The following is a 23,489-nucleotide window of genomic DNA, read 5'->3' as shown; positions in this document are numbered from 1 at the left end:
CATATCATTAGGGCTGATTGTCATCAGGATTGTGGTGTCAAACTCACGAAGAAAAGGCTGCTGAACTCTACATGAGGCTCCCTGTAGGCCGCATATTGGCTTAGAAAATCACAAGTTTATGTTTCTTTTTTTTTATTAATATATAAATTTAAAAAGTCAGATAGGGATTAGGAATAACATACATAAAAAGAAATGTATTTATGAATTTGATCATTTGTTTTCAATATTTGTGTATTTATATATTTATTACATACATGCATACAAATCAGGTAGGACCTAGTTAGAGATGAAAAGCATACAATTTTGTCCTTTAAAATTGAATAGTTCAAAATCATTACCAAAATGTCACTACAAGAACATTCAAAATTAATTTAATATTTTTTTGCTAAAAATTGTTACCTTTTGCCAGAAACTATTTTATCAAGTATAAGCTTTTGTGTATGTATGTATGTATGTATGTATGTATGTATGTGTATTTTTAATTTTGATCCTAAAGTTTTAAATTCAATTCATTTAAATGGCTCATGATATCTAAAATGAAAGCCAAATCTTGGAACCACTTCTAATTAATATCAAATTGTCCTGATGACTTTGCTTTCATTGTGAAAAATCATTTTGATTTCATGGCAAAGTTGCCAAAAGTACATAAAAACCTTCAGACAAAAAGAAGGTAGAAACTTCTGTGTAATGAAGTGAACCTTCCCTGCTCTATTCCAACTTCTAAGAATAACCAAGAAGGAAACCATAGTTGATCCAATCCTTAACAATGTATAAAACTCACTGTTTTCTTAACAAACTTCAGCTCATGTTCCCATTTTGCTTGAGCATAATGCAATGAACATGATGAAACTTACTATTGGGGCAATTTCATTCTGCTTAGCCAATAACTGAACTCCAAATTCATTTGTTTCCCCTGTCATTGCTGCTGTACGCTTTCTGGTCATATATATTAGTTTTGATAATTAAAGGTTATACTTTTCTAAAAGTCCACAGATTTCCTTAAATATCTTTATAATGTCTTTGAAAAAAGAACATCAAGCAATTCTTCACTCACAGTAAGATCCTTTTTCACATGTGTGAATAAATATGGCTAATTAAGCCAGTCTACTGACATCTGGACTTTGCAATTGAAAAAGCCAAGACAATTTTCCACTTCTGTTTTAAGTTTTCCATGTATAGTGACACTTTTGTTATTTTTTTCTGCAACAGAATTTTGCGACAATGAAATATTTTGAAAAGTTTTAACTTTGGTGGGACAAAGAATTTCAATGGTTTTCACCATACACTCTCACAAATTCACCTTCACTAAAACACTTTGAACATTTATCTACAATTTCTGAATTGACATAAGAAGCTTTGACCCACTCTTGTTGTCTTCATGGATTTCTGTAGTCTGTAATTCTGTAAATACTTTTTGACATTTTTTTCAAGTGAAGATTTCAAATTTCTTAGTTTATCTTCTCTTATTTTACCTAAGTGTTGATCATATTTCATAATGGTATATTTCATAGTGGCTATTTTAAATTATATTCCTTGGAGAGGTTAACACTATATCCACAAATTAAACATAAAAAAAACTCATTTTTTTTGCTTCAGAAAAGAAATAATCTAGCTCCCATCTTATCTGAAATATTGTACAAATCTTTTCTTACCACTTAGAATGTGACATGTATATACTCTTCCCATAAATTAAAACTTAAAATAAATTTAAAAACAATTTGTAATTTTAGATTTCCATATAAACATATCATTTTCTTACTTTATATAACTTGCAATAAAGACTCTTCATTCTCTTAACTTCTTTCACCTAAAGACTTGCTGAATATGAATGCAGCAAAATATTGTTTCCTGCATATTTTTGAACACAGAATGAATTTCAGGGGTACATGGATCAAAATCATAAATCAATGGCCCAACTTGAAGAGAGAATTTACATGTGTAGGTTGTTTTTTGACCAGGCTACTGATAGGAGTGAATTTCTATCAAAGCATGGCAGGATCTTCCATATAGTATGAGTGAGACATGAGGAGAACAGCAACAGGAAAAGAGGAAGGGGTGCCCTACACTTACCATTTTGGGTTTGTCTTGCTTTCTTAGAAATGAGTCTCTGTTTGCTTCATTTCCACATCAGCTCCAGTAGAATGCTTGTCACTGACATGGTTCTTTGCCAACATGAGTGAAACCTGGAATTAAAAGTGAAGGTCACCCAGCCCACAACATGCTTCAACACTGCATAGGAGGATCAGTCCCTATGCACAGAAATGGAGGACGTGACCAAGTATAGAGTGTGCCACAAAGTGCTTTAGTCAAATGAAAATACAAAATTCACAGTGCAAACATAATATCTACTAAGTAAAGGAAGATAAACATTCCTTTTTACTAATAGCCCTCCAAATACTAGAATATCACAAAGTTCTTAAGCACTCTTCATCTTTCACTGAAAACAGGTCTCAGTTAGCAAAGACAGGAGCTTGCCTGTGAACTGCTACACTCCTAGGACTGTTGGGCTGTTTTGCCCATGTGTTTGTGTATAAGATTCTGAACTCTGCTTTCCATACACCTCAAACTCTTCTCTGATTTCTGCTCTATGTGTCAAGCTGGACCTCCTTCCTATCGTTCATATCTCCACCACCCGGTTCTGAGCTTCCTCTTAGCAAGATCATCAAATTATTGTTGGACAAACTACCTCCTTACCTCCTACTGCTATATTTCACCTCCTACCTCCTCCAAAATTACCAATAATAACTAGTATTTGAGAGGGGGAAATTATTCTTTTAAGGTCAACCATAGCCATGCTAGTCAATACTAACAAAAATTAGTAAACAAGGTAATAAATTATTCATTTTTATAATTTTGTATAATTACATATATATTTTTATAATTTATATATAATTTTATAATTTATGGAAAATTTTATGATTTCTAGTTTTAAAATATAACACCTGTATTTTTTACTTATTTTGTTACATATGTCCCAATTACATTTTACTCTGGTTTAGGCCTCACTCAGGAGGGCTGTGAATCACATGCTGCCTGCTGGTACCCAGTTTGACACTTCGCGTGTAGCAGAGAGAAACCCTTTGTTCAAATCCCAGCTCTGTCACTACGTAGCTATGATAATGGCAAATTACTTCATCTCCCACACCCTGTTTCCTCTTGTGTAAAATGAGAGGGTTGGATTAAAAGATCTCCGTCTTTTCCAACTCTAAAATTCTATACTCTAAGAAATTACAGATCACAGTGGTGGATCTTCTATTAAGCACATCTCTCCTCAATGTGAGAATCTCTAAAATGTTGATTTAACAAAGTTAACATCCCCATCAGACATGTTCAATACTTTTTAAGTTTCAAACTCCTAGCAAATCAACTTAATTAAGGCCTTATTATGAGTATTTTGAAAAGTAAAGTAACATTTCTCCTCCACCCACTATATGACTTAATGAAAGCTCACTGATTTATGGAACAGTTTTATTTAAATTTTGAATTTCACCAAATTTGACAGTATACAAAATTAAATATAAGGTATTTTATCAAAAAGTTAACATAAATGTTTTCTTGTAAGGGAATGCATCTGCTATAGTAAATAACATTAAAATACAGATTATTCAGGAAGCAAGTCATCTCCTAATTCTTCATCAGCAAAGTCATCCTCATCGATCCTTTTTTTGGCTGCAGTTTTTGGTCTTTCAGTTTGTGGGCCCAGTGGATCCACATATGAGGCATCTATGGGTTCAAAACAGATGTTTCATTGACTATGTTATTGTGAATAAAATTACATTTAACTATTTCACAAGGATTATATTGAAATAAACATGAACCAATTCTTATCATCAACAAAATTATAAAACGCATAGTGAACAGAAACATGACGCCAAATTTTCTCATTTTTTTTCTCATAAGTGTCCATCTATTAAAAAATTCCTCATACTTCCACATTTAAAATGAATGCCAATTCCCCAAGGCATTCTTCATTAGCCCAAGTCCACTAACAGAAGCTATGGCACTCACCTATTTCTTTGTTAGTGCTACTTTCATAAGGTTCATTTGTCCCAGGTAAAGATCGTAATTTGGCACTCAGACGCTCACCTTTGCTACTGGAACTAGAGTTCTGGCCACTATCTGAAAACATGGGAATAGAAATTCACTTGTTTCATAAACTAAAAAAAACAACAACATAGAATTGTACCACATATCTTAAATTGTACCAGCTTTGCCATGATACAAGCAATCTTTCTCACTATGAAGTCAATTTCTGATGGCTTACAAGTTTTAACAATTGAAAATGTGACAACGTGAGTCAAACATATCCTTTTAAATCTGGGTAGAGGCAGTTTCAAATTTCAAATTAAAGAGATCTGCTTTTGAAAAGTTCCAGCTCATATCCTCATGTTGATAGGACTTCTAGATTCTAGTCTTATCTCTTGCTAATTGTACATGACTGGAGGTGAGGGGATTCAATTATTTGCACTTCAGTCTTCTCAGCTGTAAAAGGAGGAGATTGAGAAGGCAGAACTAGATGACCTCGAAGGACCCACTGAGGATGAACAGAACAGATGAAATTTGTCATGGTATTAGAGTTGTACTATAAACTTTACTGCAACCATCTCTTGGAAAGAATACCCCTATTAATGAGAACAAACTACCTTCTTTAACAGAGAGAAGCTTCAGGGTTCTGAAGATGGTACTAGTACTGCCACTTTGGGTAACTCACTTCACTTTTCTAGACTTCAATTTCCTCATCTGTCAAACAACCGGACTAAAATAAATGATCTCCAGGGTCCCCTCTAGCCTGAGTAATAATCTATAAGCCTAGTTTTTATTCTGACAATTAACTGTGACAATCACAAAGACTTCTGAGAGTGACATTCTTTTTTTTTCTATTATAAAAGCTTCACTCTTACTGAGAACAAGGAACCCATTGAGGACACTTTTGTTTCTGAGTATATTCTGTGTTTCTCGGTATTCACTGCATCTGTAGAACTGAAGTGGTATCAAAGCCATAACAGCAAAACAATCATGTTTTCCACCTGTCTCCCCTTCCCTTTATCCCATTTCCACTCCAGGTACCTGTTTTAGCTTCAGATTTTAGACAGGCAGTAATAAAAAACCAACCCAATCTTTTTTTTATTTAAATTTAAAAATTTCTCTGAGAAATTCCAAATAGCTAAGCACTAGTAGCATTGTTAGTAATCTGAATTTCATACCAACTTAGTCTTTGCCCTAGTTATTTCCCCATATTTAATGCCATCTGCCTTTAAATATTGGGGGTAGGAGCCCACTGAGGTAAGGTGAGAAAATAGGCTGTTGTCTGCATTCTTGCTACAATTTCAACCCAAGAGTTGTGCCTTGCAAGTCCAAAATAGCAACTTCTCTTCAAAGTACTGGAATCTGAATGCAAAAAGAAAGTTCAGATCATCCACCTAACTTTCCACATAGAGCAATGCAAAAATAAAAGTTCCTTATGGGCAGGGACTATTTTAATTTTGTCTTTGTATCTCCTGTGCCTAGCAAAGTTTCTGGCACATAGAAAATAAATGAATGTTGAATTGAGTTGAAATTTACATAGTTTAGAAATCTTTTTTCAAAGGATTTGAATTATGCATGAATATTTTGGATGTATCCCTCTTCCCCCTAAACTTTCAGTCTATTACAAATGCTTATTTCTAGGTTTGGACAAAGTGATATAGATATAGATATAGATATAGATATAGATAGATATACATATTTTTTTTAAAGTAAGAAACCCTTCAGGAAAGCAAGCTATCTAAAGAAAGTTAAAAAAAGGGATCTACTACAGTTGTTTTTGGCTTGGCTTCATTTTATGTTTGAATAATAAAGCAGACTGTTAAATTCATGTCAACATAATGCAAATGAAGAGTGTTTCCTAGAGTGAGGCTGAACTGATAAGTTATAAAAATTCCCATTCCACCTTCTAAGTTACAGTCCTAGCTTTGCCATTGGCTGTTTAGTTTTGGGCAAGTCATATAACCCTGTCTGAGCCTCTGTTTCCTTTTGTGTAAATTAAGGAAGTAGGAGTAGATGATCTCACAGGTCCCTCAGTTCTATCTGAAATAAAATTCTACAGTTTTATCTCCCCGTATATCCTAAATGTCAAAATATTAAAAATTCGATTTGTGGAATATTTTGACTTGAGAACACATAGATTCTATCATAACATAAAAGTTTTGTAGATAACTATATCTGAATAGCTGACCTTCCAGTAACAGTTTAAAAAATATCCTAGCATTTAAATCTTTTAGCAGGGAAATTTCTCTGGTAAGGGCATTAGAGCATACACTTAGCTGGAGAAAGCTACCTGCTGACTTAGCAAGAATACTGAACAGGCAGGGGTCCCAGAGACCAAGGTTCGGGCCCCAGCTTTTGTCACTTGCTAGTCTTGTTCATGATTTTTAGTAAGTCGCCTGTGTCCTAACCTGTGACTTTGTCTGCAAAATGGAAGAGCAATATCTACCTTGCCTTCCTCATGGGAACATTTTGGAGAGCCAACGAAATGAGGTCACGTGAAAATGCTTTGGAAACTGCAAAACTCAATATAAATGTAAGGAATTGTTGTTTGCATAGACATCTCTGCCTTTATGGCCAGCTGTGAACATTCTATTCAAAGCCCTAGTTAGTGTGTGGGGCCCCTCGGAATGCAGCTGTCCTGACAACCACCCAATACTCAGATACAATAAAATTCCAATCTCAGCGCTAAAGCAGCATTTCGTACATGGCTGATGTTTTTCTGCTAACGAAGCCTTGAACTGCTTTTTTGTTTTATTACCAAGACTGAAATCCTGTCAGCCAGGATAAAGTCTAACTCAACTTCTGCTTACAAGGGCGGCTGCACCTTGCCTTGACTGATGCTATAAAAACATCAGCTCATGGTAGGCAGGAAAAACAACACACACCTGCTTGAGACACGCTAGTATGCCACATTTTTAAACTATAAGAAGTCTTTTTGTAAGTTAGGTGACTTTCATAACACAGGCTCTATTCAGGACACAAATGAATTAAAACTAAGAAATTGGCTATGTAAACTTTCACCATATGCTCTCTTCAAATAAAAAAATGAATTTGGCTTACACGGGAAGAGAGATTTTTGACAGAATAGTTAGGGAAAATCATCAAAAGCAATATACAACTGAGTGCAGAATAAAGCAAAAAGAACTGAATGGCCCATGTCATACTTGTGCTAATCCTCTGTAAAGGGTTAAATTACTATGGAAGACATTTCTTATTAAGGAGGTATTCAGTATAACATTAATTTTTCTGTGATATTAAATGTATGGCCTTTCACTAAAACCTTACTCTGATACCCTCATCCTCACAGAGAGGTTACTCTGGGTTCTTAAAAGCTATGCCAGCAGAGCACAAACTCTGGTAGACCCTGTCTAAGCTTGGAAGTGTGGGCTTTGAGTATGGGCCTGACACACAGATGGTGCATTTCTCTCTCTTACAAGGCCTAGCCTCACTAAGTCCATAGAAACTCATCACCAAATGGTGATCATGTGATCATCATGTGATGGATATTTTTGGTCACTAATTTATGAAGACATCTAATGAGATGAGAAATTTAAATGGCCTAAGTGTAAGAAGTACTACACTAATCAACTCTCTATGAGTTCTCTGGAAATACTAAAGCAAATATATGAATCATACCATGACCTGATGAAATAAAGTAAAATATTCAAAAATTTATCTTATTTCTTAGCACTGATAGTAATTAATTTGATCCAATTGGACAAGTATTTAAGCAAGGTATTGTGGGAGATAAAAGTTCCAACCTTACAAACTAATGGAGAAGATAAGATGTATATAACCAACTTTAATATAAATTAGACAAGGGTAAGGAGAGGTTCAAGGAGAGGTTCAAAAAGTAAGAAGCCAGGTAAATGAGGTTAGGAGAACAGAGAAAGGTTTATGGAATAAGTGACAACCTAAGCTAGTCCTAAAGGATTTCAATAGGTAGTGATGAAGATGGGGGTGGGAAAGAGGAAGTGAATTCCAGGCACTGGGAATGAAATTGGAGAAAGACCAAGATTAATTTGTTAGATTTACAGTGGATGGAGAGGTCATGTCACAGAGCTTATAGGTGAAATGATCCGCACTAGGAAAATTCTCCCAACAGAGCGTTTTGAGAAGGTAAAGGACTGTTATTGGTCTTTTTGAAGAAAGAATGGAGTCTGATAGAGGATCTTAATATAAGCATTCTTTTAAGAAGTAAGAATTTGTCAGGGGATAACTGGTAGGCATTTCAAATAAGGGAAGTGAAAGGATGAAGTATTCATGGGATGCACCTTGAGAAACTAGGCCTTTCAGTCAGATGGTCCAGTTTGAAAGGTACTCAACCACTTTAGGACTGGATGCCACAACAGCAAGAGCACAATAATTCCATTTTTCATCGATGTCTTTTTGGTGATTGGTAACATGGGAAAACAGGAAGATTTTGAGATTTGGGGTTGGGAAGAGACTCTTTACTTGACTTCTTCTATGTGTTAAGAATCAGCTATTGCCAGGTTGTAAGGCTTAGATAAAGGATATGGTTCTCAATGGGACTACAGGGTGGTGGAAGATGTGCTTAATAATCCAAGGTTTCCAAAGGAGTATTTCTAAGCAGTGCAGGACGAGTTTCAGTTGCTCTAAGAGGATAAAGAACTTCGTCCAGTGTTCACCATTTCAGGCAGATACTGTCTACAATAATTTGGTTCAGAGACTATTCATGCAAATGTGTAGATAAAGAGCTCAAGAAGTCTACTCCCAATTGTGTCTTCTAAATGTGAGGTTCAGACTCAGAAATAATTTTTCAATATACAGCATCTGGGATAATGGTCTAACTTGCTGAAAAATAAAAATAGTGCCTTCTTGTTTGCTAACAAAGTAAGTAGCCATGCTCAATGTGTACATTCCTGGAAAGTACCCTACCAAGGTAAGTGAACTTATCCACAGAATTCAAAACTCCATTTGCTGTAACCAATGGTTAGTCTCATTTAAGAACTTTGGAACTGATTGTGTGATATGGGAGACACTGACACAGCACAGCTCATCAGCATGGCATGCCCTCATCAGAGAAGGTACTGTGCTCTATGAGCAAAGCAGAATTGAAACAGCTCAAAGGAAATGCAGGATGTGCAAATTCAGAGTATCCACCTCAAATGTTCACTATTTGTGTTGGACCTGTAGGAGAGCCTTCTGAGCTCATACTGGTCTGATCAGTCACAGTCAGACACACTGAAACTTGACTCTAGCACAATGATGCCATTTTGGTCCTCTTTGAGAATGAAGGACAACCACCACCAAGTAGCCAGCTGGTTGCCAGATAAGATGATTACCTTTGTCAGGATGTCTCTAATAGCTTTAGGAATAGTTTGATGGTGCTAGTACAGCTTTCTGCCAAGACAAAGTGCCCTTATTTCCAAAATGTTCATTGTATACATTATAGCCTAAAATAAGGATATACGTGGTCTGAGTGGTCTGATGGGGAAACCCTATTTCAGGTATTCTTGGTAAGTCCCAAATACCTACAACATTTGATATTGCCAGAAAGTCTCCCATTCAAATAAAAATTAGGACTAATCTACTTAGTTTAGATTAGATGAAACTGAGCAAGTTTCAGTTATGTGGTTATAGACTGGACAGGAGTTTAAAGTGGTGATTTTGAAGAAGTCACATGTGGGTATATCATGTGAACGCTGAGGGCACTCAACCATAAGCACTACTTCTGACAGGCTGAATAAAGTTGGGGAAAATAATGAAATTGTTAACCAGGTCCACTACAACTTTTTTTTTATTTGACCTCAATCTGGCTTTCATTAGTGCTTGACAATACTATTACTCATATCTTATTGCTTTCAAGCATCTCCAACTTCTTTCTTGGCAAGACCCTTCTCTTCTACCAACAGCAACTTCATTTTCATTGTTTTACTAGCAAGTGAGTAGGTCAAAAGAATGCTATCTATACTGTCATTCTTGTGGAAAAGAGGGAAAATTGTGGGCTAGGTTGGAAGAGTTAAAAATTGAATGACCAGACTCAAAAAGCACTTAAATAGGTCAAATAGGAAGTCTGCAATGACTTGGACAAAAGCATTGAAAACATGCTTATCAAATTTGCAGATAACACAAAATTGAGAGGGAGAACTAGCATACTGGATGACAGAATCAGTATCCAAAAAGACTCTGACAAACCACAACAATGGGACAAATCTAAGAAGATGGAGTTTAGGATGGAAGAAGGATAAATGTAGTCTTATACTTAGGCTCCCAAAATCAAGATCACAAGCACAGGATGGGGGACCTGGACCTATAAACCAGGACGATATTATGCCACGCAAGGATCAGCTCAAGAAATCAGGATGTTTCTCCTGAAGATGAGGAGACTTGGGGTAAGGGTGAGGCACACATGACAACTACTTTCAAGCATTTGAAGAACTCCTACGTGAAGGAGAGATCTGCCTGCTTGTGCTTTGCCCTGAAGGATGAAACTAGGAGCAATGGGTAGAAATTGCCAAGTGGTCAATTTAGGCTTGATTCATTGAAACATCTTAATAATTAGAACCACCCAACAAGTGGAATCAGCTGTCTTGGAGACAGAGGTTCCCCTTCACTAAAGAGAAGACTGGATGATCACTTATAGGCTATGACATAGATTACAGACCAGAGGGACTGTGTGCTCAACTATGACCTGGAAAGGCTGGCATCTGAGGCCCCTTTGATTCTGAGATTCTGAAGTTGCCCATTTCCTAAAACAACCAACAAAACCTCCAAACTTTTGCTTATCCCAGCTATCCCTCAAGCTATCTTCTTTCCCTCCTCCTAAACATCTAAAAAGGGCAGTCTCTACTCATTTCTTTCACTTCCTCATCCACTCCTATATCCTTTAGTCTCTCATCACCCTAATAAAACTGCTCTTTCTCTCTTAAAGGTCTCTAATGACCTCTTTACTGATGAATCCACTTCTTCGGTCCTCATTCTCCTTAACCTCTATCTACTGAGTCTAATACTAGTGGTAATCTCTTATATTTCTTATCTTCCTTGACAACAGACCATCATAGTTCTTCACCTCTCTAAAAGCTTCTTTTGTGTGTCTCCTTTGCTGACTCAATCTGCTCCCATTCCTTAAATATCCCTATACCTGCCTTTGCCTTTTCCCCAACTTGTCTTTTTATTTGGGTACATGGCTTCAATTAGCACCACTACAAAGATGATTCCCAATTTTACATTTTTTCAGGTCTGAGTTCTCTCCAGAATTTTAGTTCCACATTTACAAGTGTCTGCCAAACAGCTATCACCACTCAGATGTCCTCTAGGGATCTTCTATTTCATGTGTCAAAAACTGAACATAATCTTCCCCTAAAACCCATCTGTTCCCTAACTTGACAACTTGCTGCTGGTACCACCATCCTCTGGACTACCTTGACTTTAAGTCTTGGGAGTTATGGCTCATCCTTTCCCCCAAATTTAATCACGTGCCAAGTTCAGTTGACTTACCTCTACAATGTCTCTTGTATTCATTTCCTCTTTTTTAAACCCACTGCAACCACCCTTTCTCTGACTCTTACTACCTTTTAACAGACTACTGTAAAAGTCCCTTACTTGGTCCCTGAGTTTCTAATCTCTTGCCTCCCTGATTGATTCTTCAAAGGGATGCCTAGGTAATCTATGTAAACTGCCATTCATACCAGAGAATTCCTCTGTTCAAAAGTTTTTGGTGGTTCCCCACTGTTAACCAAATAAAGACTAAGCCCCCTGTCCTGGAGACGAGGACCTTTAATACTCTAGATCTGATCTACTTTTTGAGTGTTACCTCATATTCTAGTCCAGCTGGATAAGTACTAGCACCTATTTTTTGTCCCTTCTGTCATTCTCCCAATGAGAGCAAAGGCACTGGAGTAGGAGAGGAGATTCCATAACTAAAATGGACTCCCTTCTCCCCATCTTTCATAATTGAAATTCCTTTTTTCCCTCAAGGTCCAGCTAGGTTCCATCTCCTCTATGAAAGTGGGGGGAGGTTAGGGATTTCTCCTTTCTAAAATTTCTCTTTGGGTCCTCTCCTTTGCACTTAATACCTGAATTCAACTGAGCAATATTTGGCAAAGGTGCATTAAAGCTGAGCATAAACAAGCAACATTCCACTGAAATTTGTAACACTGACCAAGCCTTGGTAGTTACCTGGGACAAGATTTACACTTTGGGGCAAAGGCTTCTATTAACTGAGTCAAGGTGGAAAGCAGCAGGTGAAGTTCCACGAAATTAGAAGGCTGGAGGTTGAAGATAAGGGCAAAGGCTCTTCCTTCAATCTGTTTTGTCCACATATGGTAAAATTTGAAGAAATGCCTATCAGTTGAGCTAATCCTTGATGCTATCAGACACGTATGGAGGTGTGGTATATATGAAAATATATATAATGGAAAGAAAATGGCTGGATTCAGCATCATAAGATTTGAAATTGAATCTGACTCTTTCATATTCTAAGCAACCACAGACGAATGCTTTGCCCTCTTTGGGTCTCAAGAGTCCTTATCTGCAAAATGAGGGACTGGACTGCATGATCTCTAGGGTTCCCCCCAGCTCTTAATTGCTACCTTGTTATTTGCTGGCAGGGACAGACCAGAGAAAAGGGGGCACTGGTTTGGCACTATCCTACCAGATATTTCCCCAATGGCATTGTTGTCTGAATTTGGGATGGATAGGAGATATGAAAGTTCATATTTTTTATAGCTACAACACAAAACCAATGCCCCCAGCACAGTTATCTTGCCTAATCATATACAATGCTCCTCATTTTGGGGGGCTAAGGGAGAGAAGTAGGATAGAAAAAGTTCACTGACAGGGACAAAAAGACTAAAAAAAAGAGATTAGATGGGGTATGAGGAAGAGCTAGAGGAAAGCTGCTCTATCAGCAAGGGAAGAGGAGGCTGGTGTCCTACAAACATGAGGGAAAGGCTAGTGATAGCTGCCAATGTGCAGGTGACCTTTTTCTGGGTCTTTTTACATTTTCTGGGTACCACTGAAGGACGCAAGTTGTTTATTTACTCTCCCTCACTTTTGCTAAACTGTAAGCCCACCTTTTAGTCTATCTACATTTCCTCAGTTATATTCCTTATACCACTGTTTTACTTTTCAAGTGTAGGTTATCACTGGAAATATGCTGCAGCCTACAAATGCCCAAAAGCCATCTCTATATTTTCTTTTGGGTCACCATTCTGACCCCTCACTTACTTTGATACCTTAAAGATTGTGGTGTTCCAAGATTATTGACCATTATAGCCTCCCTGGGAGAACAACTGTAAGTTATAAACTAGACAATGGATTTTAAAAATTAATTTTGTTTTTCTTACATTGTTTCACCAGCCCCTTTTGGAGGGCGCTCTGTGATGCTTCATTTAATGGAGTATGCAAAATAGCATTTGCAAACAGAAGCATCTAGAGGACTTTTCCATCTACAGGGAATTTATCCCTCTTCCCATTTAGACCTTGAACAAAAATCCTCCATTAAAGTGGTGAAGGACAATGGTGAGGTTTATAATCAGGTGGTCAATGAACAGTTTTATCACCCTTTGATTACTCTTCTCTCCTTAACCTTTAATCTCTCTTTGCTTAGTGGATCCTTTCCCATTGCCAACAAACTTGACCAGATCTCCCCTATATTAAAACTCTTATTTTCATTGGATCTTCATCTGACCAAGCTAGGCCCTCCAGATGTCACTCTGTATCTCTCCTCTTCATCACACTGAAACTTCTAGAAAAAAGTCATAGACACCACCTGCCTCTACTTGCTTGCCTTCCATATGCTTCTCCACCATTTGTAATCTAGTTTATGAATCCACTATTCAATAGAAACAGCTTTCCAAGCTTACTAAAGCTCTCATAATTGCCAATGGCGTTTTCTCAGTACTCATCTTTCTTGATCACTACCTGCTGCTCTTGGCATTAGTAACAGCCCCTTTTCCTTCTGGATATTCACTGCTCCTAGGGATTTGGTGACACTATTTTCTTCTGGTGCTGTTATTTGTTTGACCCAATATCCTTTACTAGATTATCATATATGTCTTACATCCTTGTATACCCTAAGGCTCTCTCTGTCTAGGATTTTTTTCTAATTAGGTCAGAGTTCTTAACAACTAGGGATCTTCAAGAGGTCTATGGATATATTTCAGGGGGTTGGCAAACCTGGATGAGAAAAAAATGCCTTTATTTTTCACTAATCTTTGGTCTTCTTTCTAATTCCATATCTTCTATTTTATGTGTTTAAAGACATACTGAGAAGGGGTGAGGCCTGAGGCTTCATGAGGCTACCAAAGGTGTTCATTACATAAAAAATATTAAGAATTCTTGCTTTAGGTGATCTCATCAACTCCCATGGCGTAAATGATGACCTCTATGAAGAAAACTCACAAATCTACACATTTCTTGTTCTTCTTTCTCCTTAATTCTCTGGTCCCACATCACCATCTACCAGCCAGCCAGTCAAATCTATTCTGATTTCCCAAAGGGATCTCAAACTTAACATGTACAAAACAGAACTCATTATATTTCTCTCTAAATCCATCCTGCCTTCTAACTTCCCTGTATCTGCTGAGATGTACTACCATTCTTCTAGTAAGCAAGATTTGCACCCTTGAACTTCCCTCTCAATCAGCCCATATATCTAATCAACTATAAAATCTTGCCAATTCTGCCTCCACATTTCTTTCATTGCATTTCTACACTTACCTTGCTCTCATTTCTTCTCACCTAGGCTACTGTCAAATTGGTCTTCTTCCTCTCTATTCCATCACAAACACAGCTGTCAAATTTACATTCCTGAAGCACAGGCCTGGTAATGTCACTGTCCTGCTCAAGAAACTCCAGTGGTTCCTTTCTGCCTTCAGGACAAAGTGTAAACTCCAGTATTTAATATTAAAAGCCTTTTACAACCTTGTTCCACTCTTTATTTCCAGAATTATTTCACATTACTCACCGTCATGTACTTTATATTCCAGCCTCTCTGCCATTCCCTAGGCCTGGAATGCTCTCCCTCTTCAGTTTCATCTCTTGGAATCCCTAGATCTCTTCACCTACCTGAAGCCTCTCTTGTACCCCTTCATTCTCAAGTTGTTAGGTCTTCTCCTTCCACTGAAATTATTTTGTATTATTTTGTTTATACTTATCTGTGTACAAGCTTTATCCCTCAGCAGAATGTAAGCTCTTTGAGGGTAGGGACTGTTTGGGGTTTGTCCTCATATTCCAAGTACCTTTGTGCTTTGCGCATAGTAGGTGTTTAATATATGCTCAAATGACTTGCATTTTATCAAAGAATTTTGCGTGATTTTCACATATTCATGAAAGAATTCTTTTTGCAAGAGAACCTTTTGCTCTAGCAAAATATTGTTTTTGGGAGGTGGTATGGAAGGGAATGGAGAGAGATATTCATAACAGTGGACTCTTTGTTTTGTTTTGTGAGGCAATCAGGGTTAAGTGAGTTACCCAGGGTCAAACAGTTAGTATGAACAGTGGGCTCTTGTATTCTTTGCACCTTTTAGTCAATATATAACCTATTGTAGAGAATAATCTGTGAAAGCCTACTAGTTTCCATCTCACTTTTTCCATTAATGATACCCTCCATATGGATGTAGTTCATTTTAATGGATATTATATAAAGATGTGGGAGTAGTGATTTTTCCCCCACTCTTGTTTCTGCCCCTCCCTGAAAAAAAATGATCCCTCTGTAGATTTGTGATTTCTTAAAAATCAGTCTTATTACTTTATTGAAATACTTTCTAAGGACCTACATTTAATTACATATAACAATAGCCCTATTTACAGAAGGACAAATTGTATATAAGTAGTGTAAAAGTGAGATCTGTGGTCTTCTGAATCAATAGGAATATTATATGAATGAAGTTCTCCCTGGAGCATGGGGTAGCAATTTAAGCTTGTTATTGATAGCCCCAGAATATGTGATCACATTTCCAATGCTAAGTAGGCTATAATTCTTTGGAAGATTCTAAGAGGGTGTTAAGGTTAAATTGGGATATACCATCCAACCCTAGTCAGGGGCTGTCTTTAAGAAGAGAAATAAGCTTCAAAGGAGAAAAGTCTATTCTTCTGATAGAAAAATAAAGAACCTATTCCTGGAAGATAACTCATGCTGTCCATCCAGAGATGACTGAGTTGCAAAGACAGGATAGTCCTTAGAGTAGGAGCTCCTCAAACCAGCATGTCATTCCATAAGTGATGGACTCAGCTTAAACAGTTGTAATTTCAGGCTAGATTAGGAGAGGAACTCCAAGGCCATTGCTAGTCAATATGAAGAGTGTCAGGTCTATGGGAACCTAGACACCAGTGGCTGACATATAGGGAGAATGGGAAAAGGTGATGTAATATTGTTGAAAGTGTATTTTAAAATTCTTTTTGTCCAAACCCGTGTAGGAAAAGTGAGGAAGTTCCCTCCACTGATGTAGAATAGAAACTGATTTGTACCTTAGGGAGTTGACTAGGAGGTTAAGTGACTTGACTAGAGTCACAGCCTGTCTACTAATTATTAATACAAATTTAATTTTGCTACATTTGGTATATCTGATGAATGAGAAAGCATAAAGCTGTCCAATGGGGCTGACTGACCCAGGTTTTTGGGTTAAACCTGAGAGAAAAACAATTCTTTCACTAGTATCACTGATATCTTGAGAGTGACACAGCAATGGGCAAATGGGCAAGTCATTCTACCTTAGTTTCTGCATCTATACAATAAGGAGACTAATTTTCTAATGAGGGGTTGCCTAAGAGGTAAATGACATCAGAGTTCACCTCCAGCTCTTAATCTATGATCCTGTATACAGGCATATATATTTTAGATATTTTACATGTTTTAGGCATTCAATAACATAAGTATTCATTGAGTGTCTGTTATGTACAAGACACTATGCTAGGTGGCTTTGGGAAAATAAAAAGATGAAGACACATGCTCCCTGTCCTTGAAGAACTTACAATCTAGTAGGGAGAATAAGAAAAGCACAAAAGTTGTGATGATACAAAACAAAGAATTAAATGCCATAATGGACACAAAGTCTCTGTTTCTTTATTTGTCACTTCTATTTATAGGTATTTGTCTAGCCTCCCATTACATTTTAAGTTGCTTGGTAACAGTTAAGTCTCTGTCACTCCCCACAGTACCTGAGCAATCAACAAATGCTTCTTGACTCTGTATTCCCCCATCCAAGTTCAGCAAAACTACTGAAGGGCCCTTCTACCCAAAATGCTCGCTCACTTTTGGGATCACTTTGATAAATAGAGTATAAACATAAAATTAAAAGCCTGCCTTTTTTAGAAAATATTACACATATGTCTCACTGTATGGAAAAGGTACGATGGACAAGTCAGCTACAAAGTTAACTTCTGCTCATTGATTGTGTATTTTTTTTTTATTCCCTTACATCATAACATTAGAGATATATTCCTCAAGGAAAAATATTGTCCCAAGGACATAACACAAATAACACCTAAGAATGCAGCAAATCTTCTAAAATCACAAGTATTATTTATAGGCAATGTAACTTTTAAAATTAAGCTTACTAATTTCAGTGCTCAAAATGTTATAAAATACAAGTATTGTGCTAATGTAGAAAACATAACACAAACTGCATTCCTTTGGGGATAAATATAAATTAAGGAATTGTGATCTATAGAGGACCTGGCCCTTAAAATTAAGTTAATTCAGGAAGATAGGTACTTCCTCAATTTTTTTGTTTTCCAGGACATTACCTTAACAATTGTTGACTACAAGACATCTGAGTTATATAGTACCTACTGTATGTTTTATTTCAGTCTGACCACCAGGATCAGCAGCCTTCAGGGTTCTGGGGTTCCTTCCTCTTACAAATGAAGCTAACTTTCCAGGAAGTGCCAGCAGTGATGTAGTTTGACAGACTTTTTTTCAGAATTGACTAGATGTTTTGGTAGCGAGTAGACATAGCTTTAAAGAGAGATTCTGCATATAAAATAGTAATGTATTTTTACTCCAAGTAGTTAAAAGATACCTATTTCTTATGAAGTTAATCTTGCAAAACACACTTGAGTCAAGTAATGGATAAAACCAGTAATAAAGAGAGCACAGGACTGGGAGTGCAGGGACCTGGGTTCCAGTCCCAGCTCTGTCACTTAGTGGTAGTGTGACGTGGGGCAAATTCCAATCTCTCTGGGCCTTATTTTCCTCACCTGTGAAATGAGGAGATTGGACCTGATGACCTTTAAGGTCCCTTGCAGTTCTAAGATCATATGTTCCTATAATATAAAAAGTCCTGGTTAGACTCTGCTGCTTTTTCAACTATAATAAATAAACTGGACTACACTAATTTAGAATTGGTAATAAAAGAGAAATCAACTAGACTGAAATTTATCATATGAAGAATAGTTTATTAAACTAATTAACGTGAAACAAGGTGGCCCAGAGACACTTTTAAACTATGAATATGAATAGTCTTAAAGTACCATCAAGCACTTTAAAAGCATATTTTGCATATAACTGTATTTGGATATGCTAATTACAAATATTCTTAAATATTAAAGCACATTTTCTATGATCATTTGTTTAAAAAGTTATAGGAGTACAGTATATGTAAGTGAAATTCATAAAATCAATTTCTTTTAAAATATTCTCATTTTGCTAATTCAGCCTACCCTTCTCTTAGTCATTGACAAAATGTCCTCTCCCCCACCCAGGAAAAGACTCAATTGTCTAGGGATTTTCATGTTAAAATGTGAGGTTTTAAGTATTTTTAAGTAGTGTAAATGGAAGCTTAACATTCAAGTGCAAATTATGAATTCTTGAATAGGAATGTTATGAACAGTGGCTGAATCCTTTGGTAGGGGAGAAGGAGGATTCTGGAGAAGCTGGGGTGGAGCTATGTAGACAGAACAAGTGCTTTTAAGGAAGAATGACAGATGAAAATAAGGGGTGGTAGAGTGAACAAGTTACTAGATTTTGAGTTCAAAGGCCCTGGATTCAAATTCTGACTCTGCTGGTTTTTGGATTTATGACTTTGGAATAAGTTACTTCCCCTTTCTATGGGCCTCAGTTTCCTTATTTGTAGAACGAGGGGGCTGGACTAAGTTCTCTAAGAATATCTTCTAGTTTTGAATCCTATGATCATAGGAAAAATGATTGACAGAATATTATAGGATATTTTTGGTATCTGGTGGTATCAAAAGTTGGAGAGATAAGAAAGGAACACAGGGTTTCTAGGGAATACAATTCTTATTACTATATTTAAATAGTACTTTACAATTTACAAAGTGTTTTTATATACATTATTTTATTTGACCGTCAAAGTGAAAGCTATTATTTTCACTTAATAGATGAGGAAATTGAGGCTCAGAGTAGCGGAACTTAACACTCTCAACTGTGAAATCCCTATGCTAGGGCCTTCAATGTCCACATTGGTAAGTATGTTAACACTGCCCAGCAGATCTAGCCAGTCTTGGTCATGCTTCACATTCCACCCAGATCATGTTACTGGAACATGCGTATTGCTCTACCTCTTTCTGGCTACCATTCCCCTATGTATGAGGTTTCTCCCTATTAGAAAGTAAACTCTTTTAGGTCAGGGATTGTCTCACATTTGTATTTGTATCCTCAGTGCCTGGCACATAACAAGCATTTAATAAATTCTCTTCACCCATTCATTCAGAGAGGTGGAATGGAATGCATAGTCTAGAGGTCACACCATTAATAATTGGAAAAAATGGAACTCATATTCAGGTCTTGGGGCGCTAAAGTCCAGCACATTTTCCACCACTGTCAGCTATTAAAAGAGAGATGGAAGAGGAGTGAGGGAGAAAGGAAGGGAGGAAATCAGGTGAGATGATAGAAAGGGTATCTAAATCTAGAACTGAAGAACAGAAACAGGGTTGACTACTCAAAAGAACTGAAACCCCAGGTATTAGGACCTAGAGAAAGGGTCTGTGGACTCAACTGGGAAGCAGTAAAAGAGAATCTTGAAGGAATTTTTTAGTGCTTCAAAACTGTACCAAGAGAAACGAGAAACGTGAAATTGTATTTGAGATACACCTCAGCCGTATGCAACTTGAACTCCAAAATTCTCCCACATTAGAGTTTAATTATTTACTTGAAGCCAAGGCATTTGAAAGGAAATTGTTAGATAGTATGAGGGTAGGAGGTGGAAGGTGGTATAGAAGAAGTCAGAATACAATCCAATTTTTGATTAAAAAAACCTTTTTTACTTAGGTGGTGGCAACAGAGAGCATATGAGAAAAGGAAATCAGTTTGGGTGTGGTGCTATAATGGGTTTCATGAAATGGTTCAAATGTGTAAGGTTTTACTGTATTTTCCAAAATTGAATGTACAGTTTAGAATAAAAGCAGAACTCAGTTTTAATGTAATAAGTATCCTCTATCTGTAATTTGAAGCAAACATTATTAGAATAAATGTGAGAATTCTAAAATAAGTAAAAAATGAAAACTATCTTATCATATAAAGTTTACAACTCACATCAAGAATAATAAATTACTAAGGAAAAAAAGACCTGGAAAATGGATCCAGGAGAGATAATATAAAAATTACTGAACTACCTGAAAGTCACGATCAAAAAAAAGAGCCTAGACATCATCTTTCAAGGAATTATCAAGGAAAACTGCCCTGATATTCTAGAACCAGAGAGTAAAATAGAAATGGCAAGAATCCACTGATCACCTTCTGAAAGAGATCCTGAAACAAAAACTTCTAGGAAATACTGTAACCAAATTCCAGAGTTCCCCTTTCAAGGAGAAAATATTACAAACAGCAAGAAAGAAACAATTCAAGTATCATGGAATCAATCAGGATAATACAGGACTTAGCAGCTTCTACGCTAAGATATCAGAAGGCATGGAATATGATATTCCAGAGGCCAAAGGAAACAGGATTAAAACCAAGAATCATCTACCCAGCAAAACTGAGTATAATACTTCAGGCGAAAAAAAATGGAACTTCGATGAAATAGAGGACTTCCAAAGCATTCTTGTTGAAAAAACCAGAGTTGAATAGAAAATTTGACTTTCAAATACAAGAATCAAGAGAAGCATGAAAAGGTAAACAGGAAAGAGAAATCATAAGGGATTCATTAAAGTTGAACTGTTTACATTCTTACATGGAAAGATAATATTTGTAAGTCTTTAGACTTTTCTCAGTATTAGGATAGTTGGAGGGAATATATATATATATTATATATATATATACACACACACACACAGAGCACACAGGGTGAGCTGAATATGAAGGGATAATATCTAAAAAATAAAATTAAAGGTTGAGAGGAATGTAGTAGGAGAAAGAGAAAGGGAGAGGTAGAATGTAGTAAATCACCTCACATAAAAGAGGCAAGAAAAAGTTTTTACAACGGAGGGGAAAAAAGGGAAGGTGAGAGGGAACAAGTGAGCCTTCCTATCATTGGATTTGGTTTCAGGAGGGAATAACATACACACTCAAGTGGGTATGGAAGTTTACCTTACCCTACAGGAAAGCAGGCAGGGAAAGGGATAAAGAGAGAGGGTATAATAGAAAGGAAGGCAGTTTTGGGGAAGGAGTAATCGGAAGCAAACACTTTGGGAGAGGGACAGGTCAAAGGAGAGAAATGAATTAATGGAGGGCGGGACAAGATGGAAAGAAATATAGTTAGCCTTTCACAATATCACTGTTATGGAGGTGTTTTGCAAGACCATACATGTATAACCTTTATCAAATTGTTTGCCTTCTCAAAGGGGGTGGGTGGGGAGGCAGGGAGGGAGAGAATGTGGAACTCAAAGCTTAAAAAATGAATGTTATAGGTTGTTTTTACACACAACTAGGAAATAAGATATATAAGCAATGGGGTATAGAAATCTTTCTTACCCTACAGGAAAACAGAAGGGAAGGGGATAAGGGGGTGGTGGTGATAGAAGGGAGGGCAGATTGGAGGAAAGGGCAATCAGAATACACACTGTCCTGGGGTGGGGTGTAGGGGAGAGATGAGGAGAAAATCTGAAATTCAAAATTTTGTGGAAGTCAATGTTTTAAACTGAAAATAAAAAAATTTATATGAACAAACCTTCAAAAAAAATTCTCTGAGCTCTAAGTAAGATTTGCTTAATGTTCTCTATAAATAAAATACTTGTTTAGATTTTAAAATCATAAATCAATAAAAATGTTGTTTAAAAGATTATTCCATTAAATGATAACAAATTTTGGTCAGCATGTATATTTGTACTTTATTTCTTGCTATAAAGAAAAATACATTGTAGTGCAATCCCGAAGCTTCATTATTATATCATATTATATTATAACTAGCAGTAAAAGAGCTTCTAATTTATAGCTTAGGCATTAAATACTATTATAAAAACATGAAGGAACCATTATATTTTTTTGTCTATTAAATGGTACCATGAGAGGCAGGGTAATAGATAAGTGGCCTTCAAAACTACCTGGATTCATTCTCTGTCTCTGTTGCACACAAATTCTATGACAATGTTTCAATATTTCCAGTGATTGTCTACAAATGTTAAGTTACAGATGAGTTGCCTGTGAATTACCCTGGGTGGATATAATTTCCACACCAGTAGTTCAACAATTGGTTGAAATCATCAATTCAGACCAAAAAACCAAGGGAGTACCTCAGCAGTGTGAATTAGCTAATGTATTTTCTAGTATATTCAAAAAACAAAAGCCTGCTCATGTAACAGAAGTAAAAGGGGTAGACTAGGGAGTGATCAAATTGAAAAATTCCCCAATTAAACTGACAGAACACAGGGAACTTCTTTCTGCCAGACCCTTTTAATCAAAATAAAATAATTAGTAGGTATTCAATTAAAACTGCACTGAATAGCTATAAAATAATGTAATAAAATGTTTTTTCCCTAATAATTCTCCCAAACCTGATATTTTAAGTGCTATTAGACTATTAATCAACCAGACAACAAATATTTATGACTACTTATGATATGTGTATATGTATGTGTATATACCTACATACATATATACATATATACACATCTATCTACCTATCTATACACACTCAACACTGTGATCAATAGCCTTTTAAATTCAGGTAACTCCCTAGACCCCATAACATACTTCTGGAAATCTGATACTGCCCCCAATGTAGTGATGCCTCGTGGGTTAGCCACACTTCCCAAGTTCCCTTCTGCTTTGCTGTTATACTAGTACAAAACTACAAAAAAAGCACTGCTTTCTCAGAATCCTCAAAATAGCCAATTTATTTCTAGCTATTAGTTGGTGCTTTGAGAATGTGGCATAAAAGTTAAACGTGTTGCCACATTAAAGTGATTAATATGTAAAGATATTTGTAACAAAGAGTTTCATATGTAGTATTTGTAATCTACCTAACTATTGCACTAGATATGTAATAGCTGCACCACAAATTCAAGTGTATGATTTAGAATCAACAGAAATAGATTTTCATTCAGAATAACAAATCACTATACAGTGACAAAGTACTTTGTAAACCTTAACATGCTCTATA

The 23,489-nt window shown here is 36.5% G+C and overlaps 1 protein-coding gene across 5 annotated transcripts in view; it reads right to left on the bottom strand.

The window, feature by feature from the left end:
• Positions 1–3,454: 3,454 nt before the first annotated feature.
• IFT88 (intraflagellar transport 88) overlaps positions 3,455–23,489 on the bottom strand; it is a 122,936-nt gene continuing 102,901 nt past the window's right edge. For 2 of the 5 annotated variants that reach the window (XM_072611677.1, XM_072611678.1), the window contains 3 exons: positions 18,193–18,258; positions 4,009–4,119; positions 3,455–3,723 (listed from right to left, as the gene is read on the bottom strand). In XM_072611677.1, coding sequence (XP_072467778.1) covers positions 3,602–3,723; positions 4,009–4,119; positions 18,193–18,258 — 299 coding nt within the window. In that variant the 3' untranslated portion in view covers positions 3,455–3,601. Of the gene's footprint in view, positions 3,724–4,008; positions 4,120–17,829; positions 17,966–18,192; positions 18,259–23,489 lie in introns of those variants that run through there. The other 3 variants (XM_072611680.1, XM_072611681.1, XM_072611682.1) reach the window with 2 other exon arrangements.

The sequence above is a fragment of the Notamacropus eugenii genome, chromosome 5, assembly GCF_028372415.1.
Source record: "Notamacropus eugenii isolate mMacEug1 chromosome 5, mMacEug1.pri_v2, whole genome shotgun sequence".
Classification (NCBI taxonomy): domain Eukaryota; kingdom Metazoa; phylum Chordata; class Mammalia; order Diprotodontia; family Macropodidae; genus Notamacropus; species Notamacropus eugenii.
The sequence above is the reverse complement of the archived record's forward strand: the minus strand, read 5'-3'. Positions and strand labels throughout refer to the sequence as shown.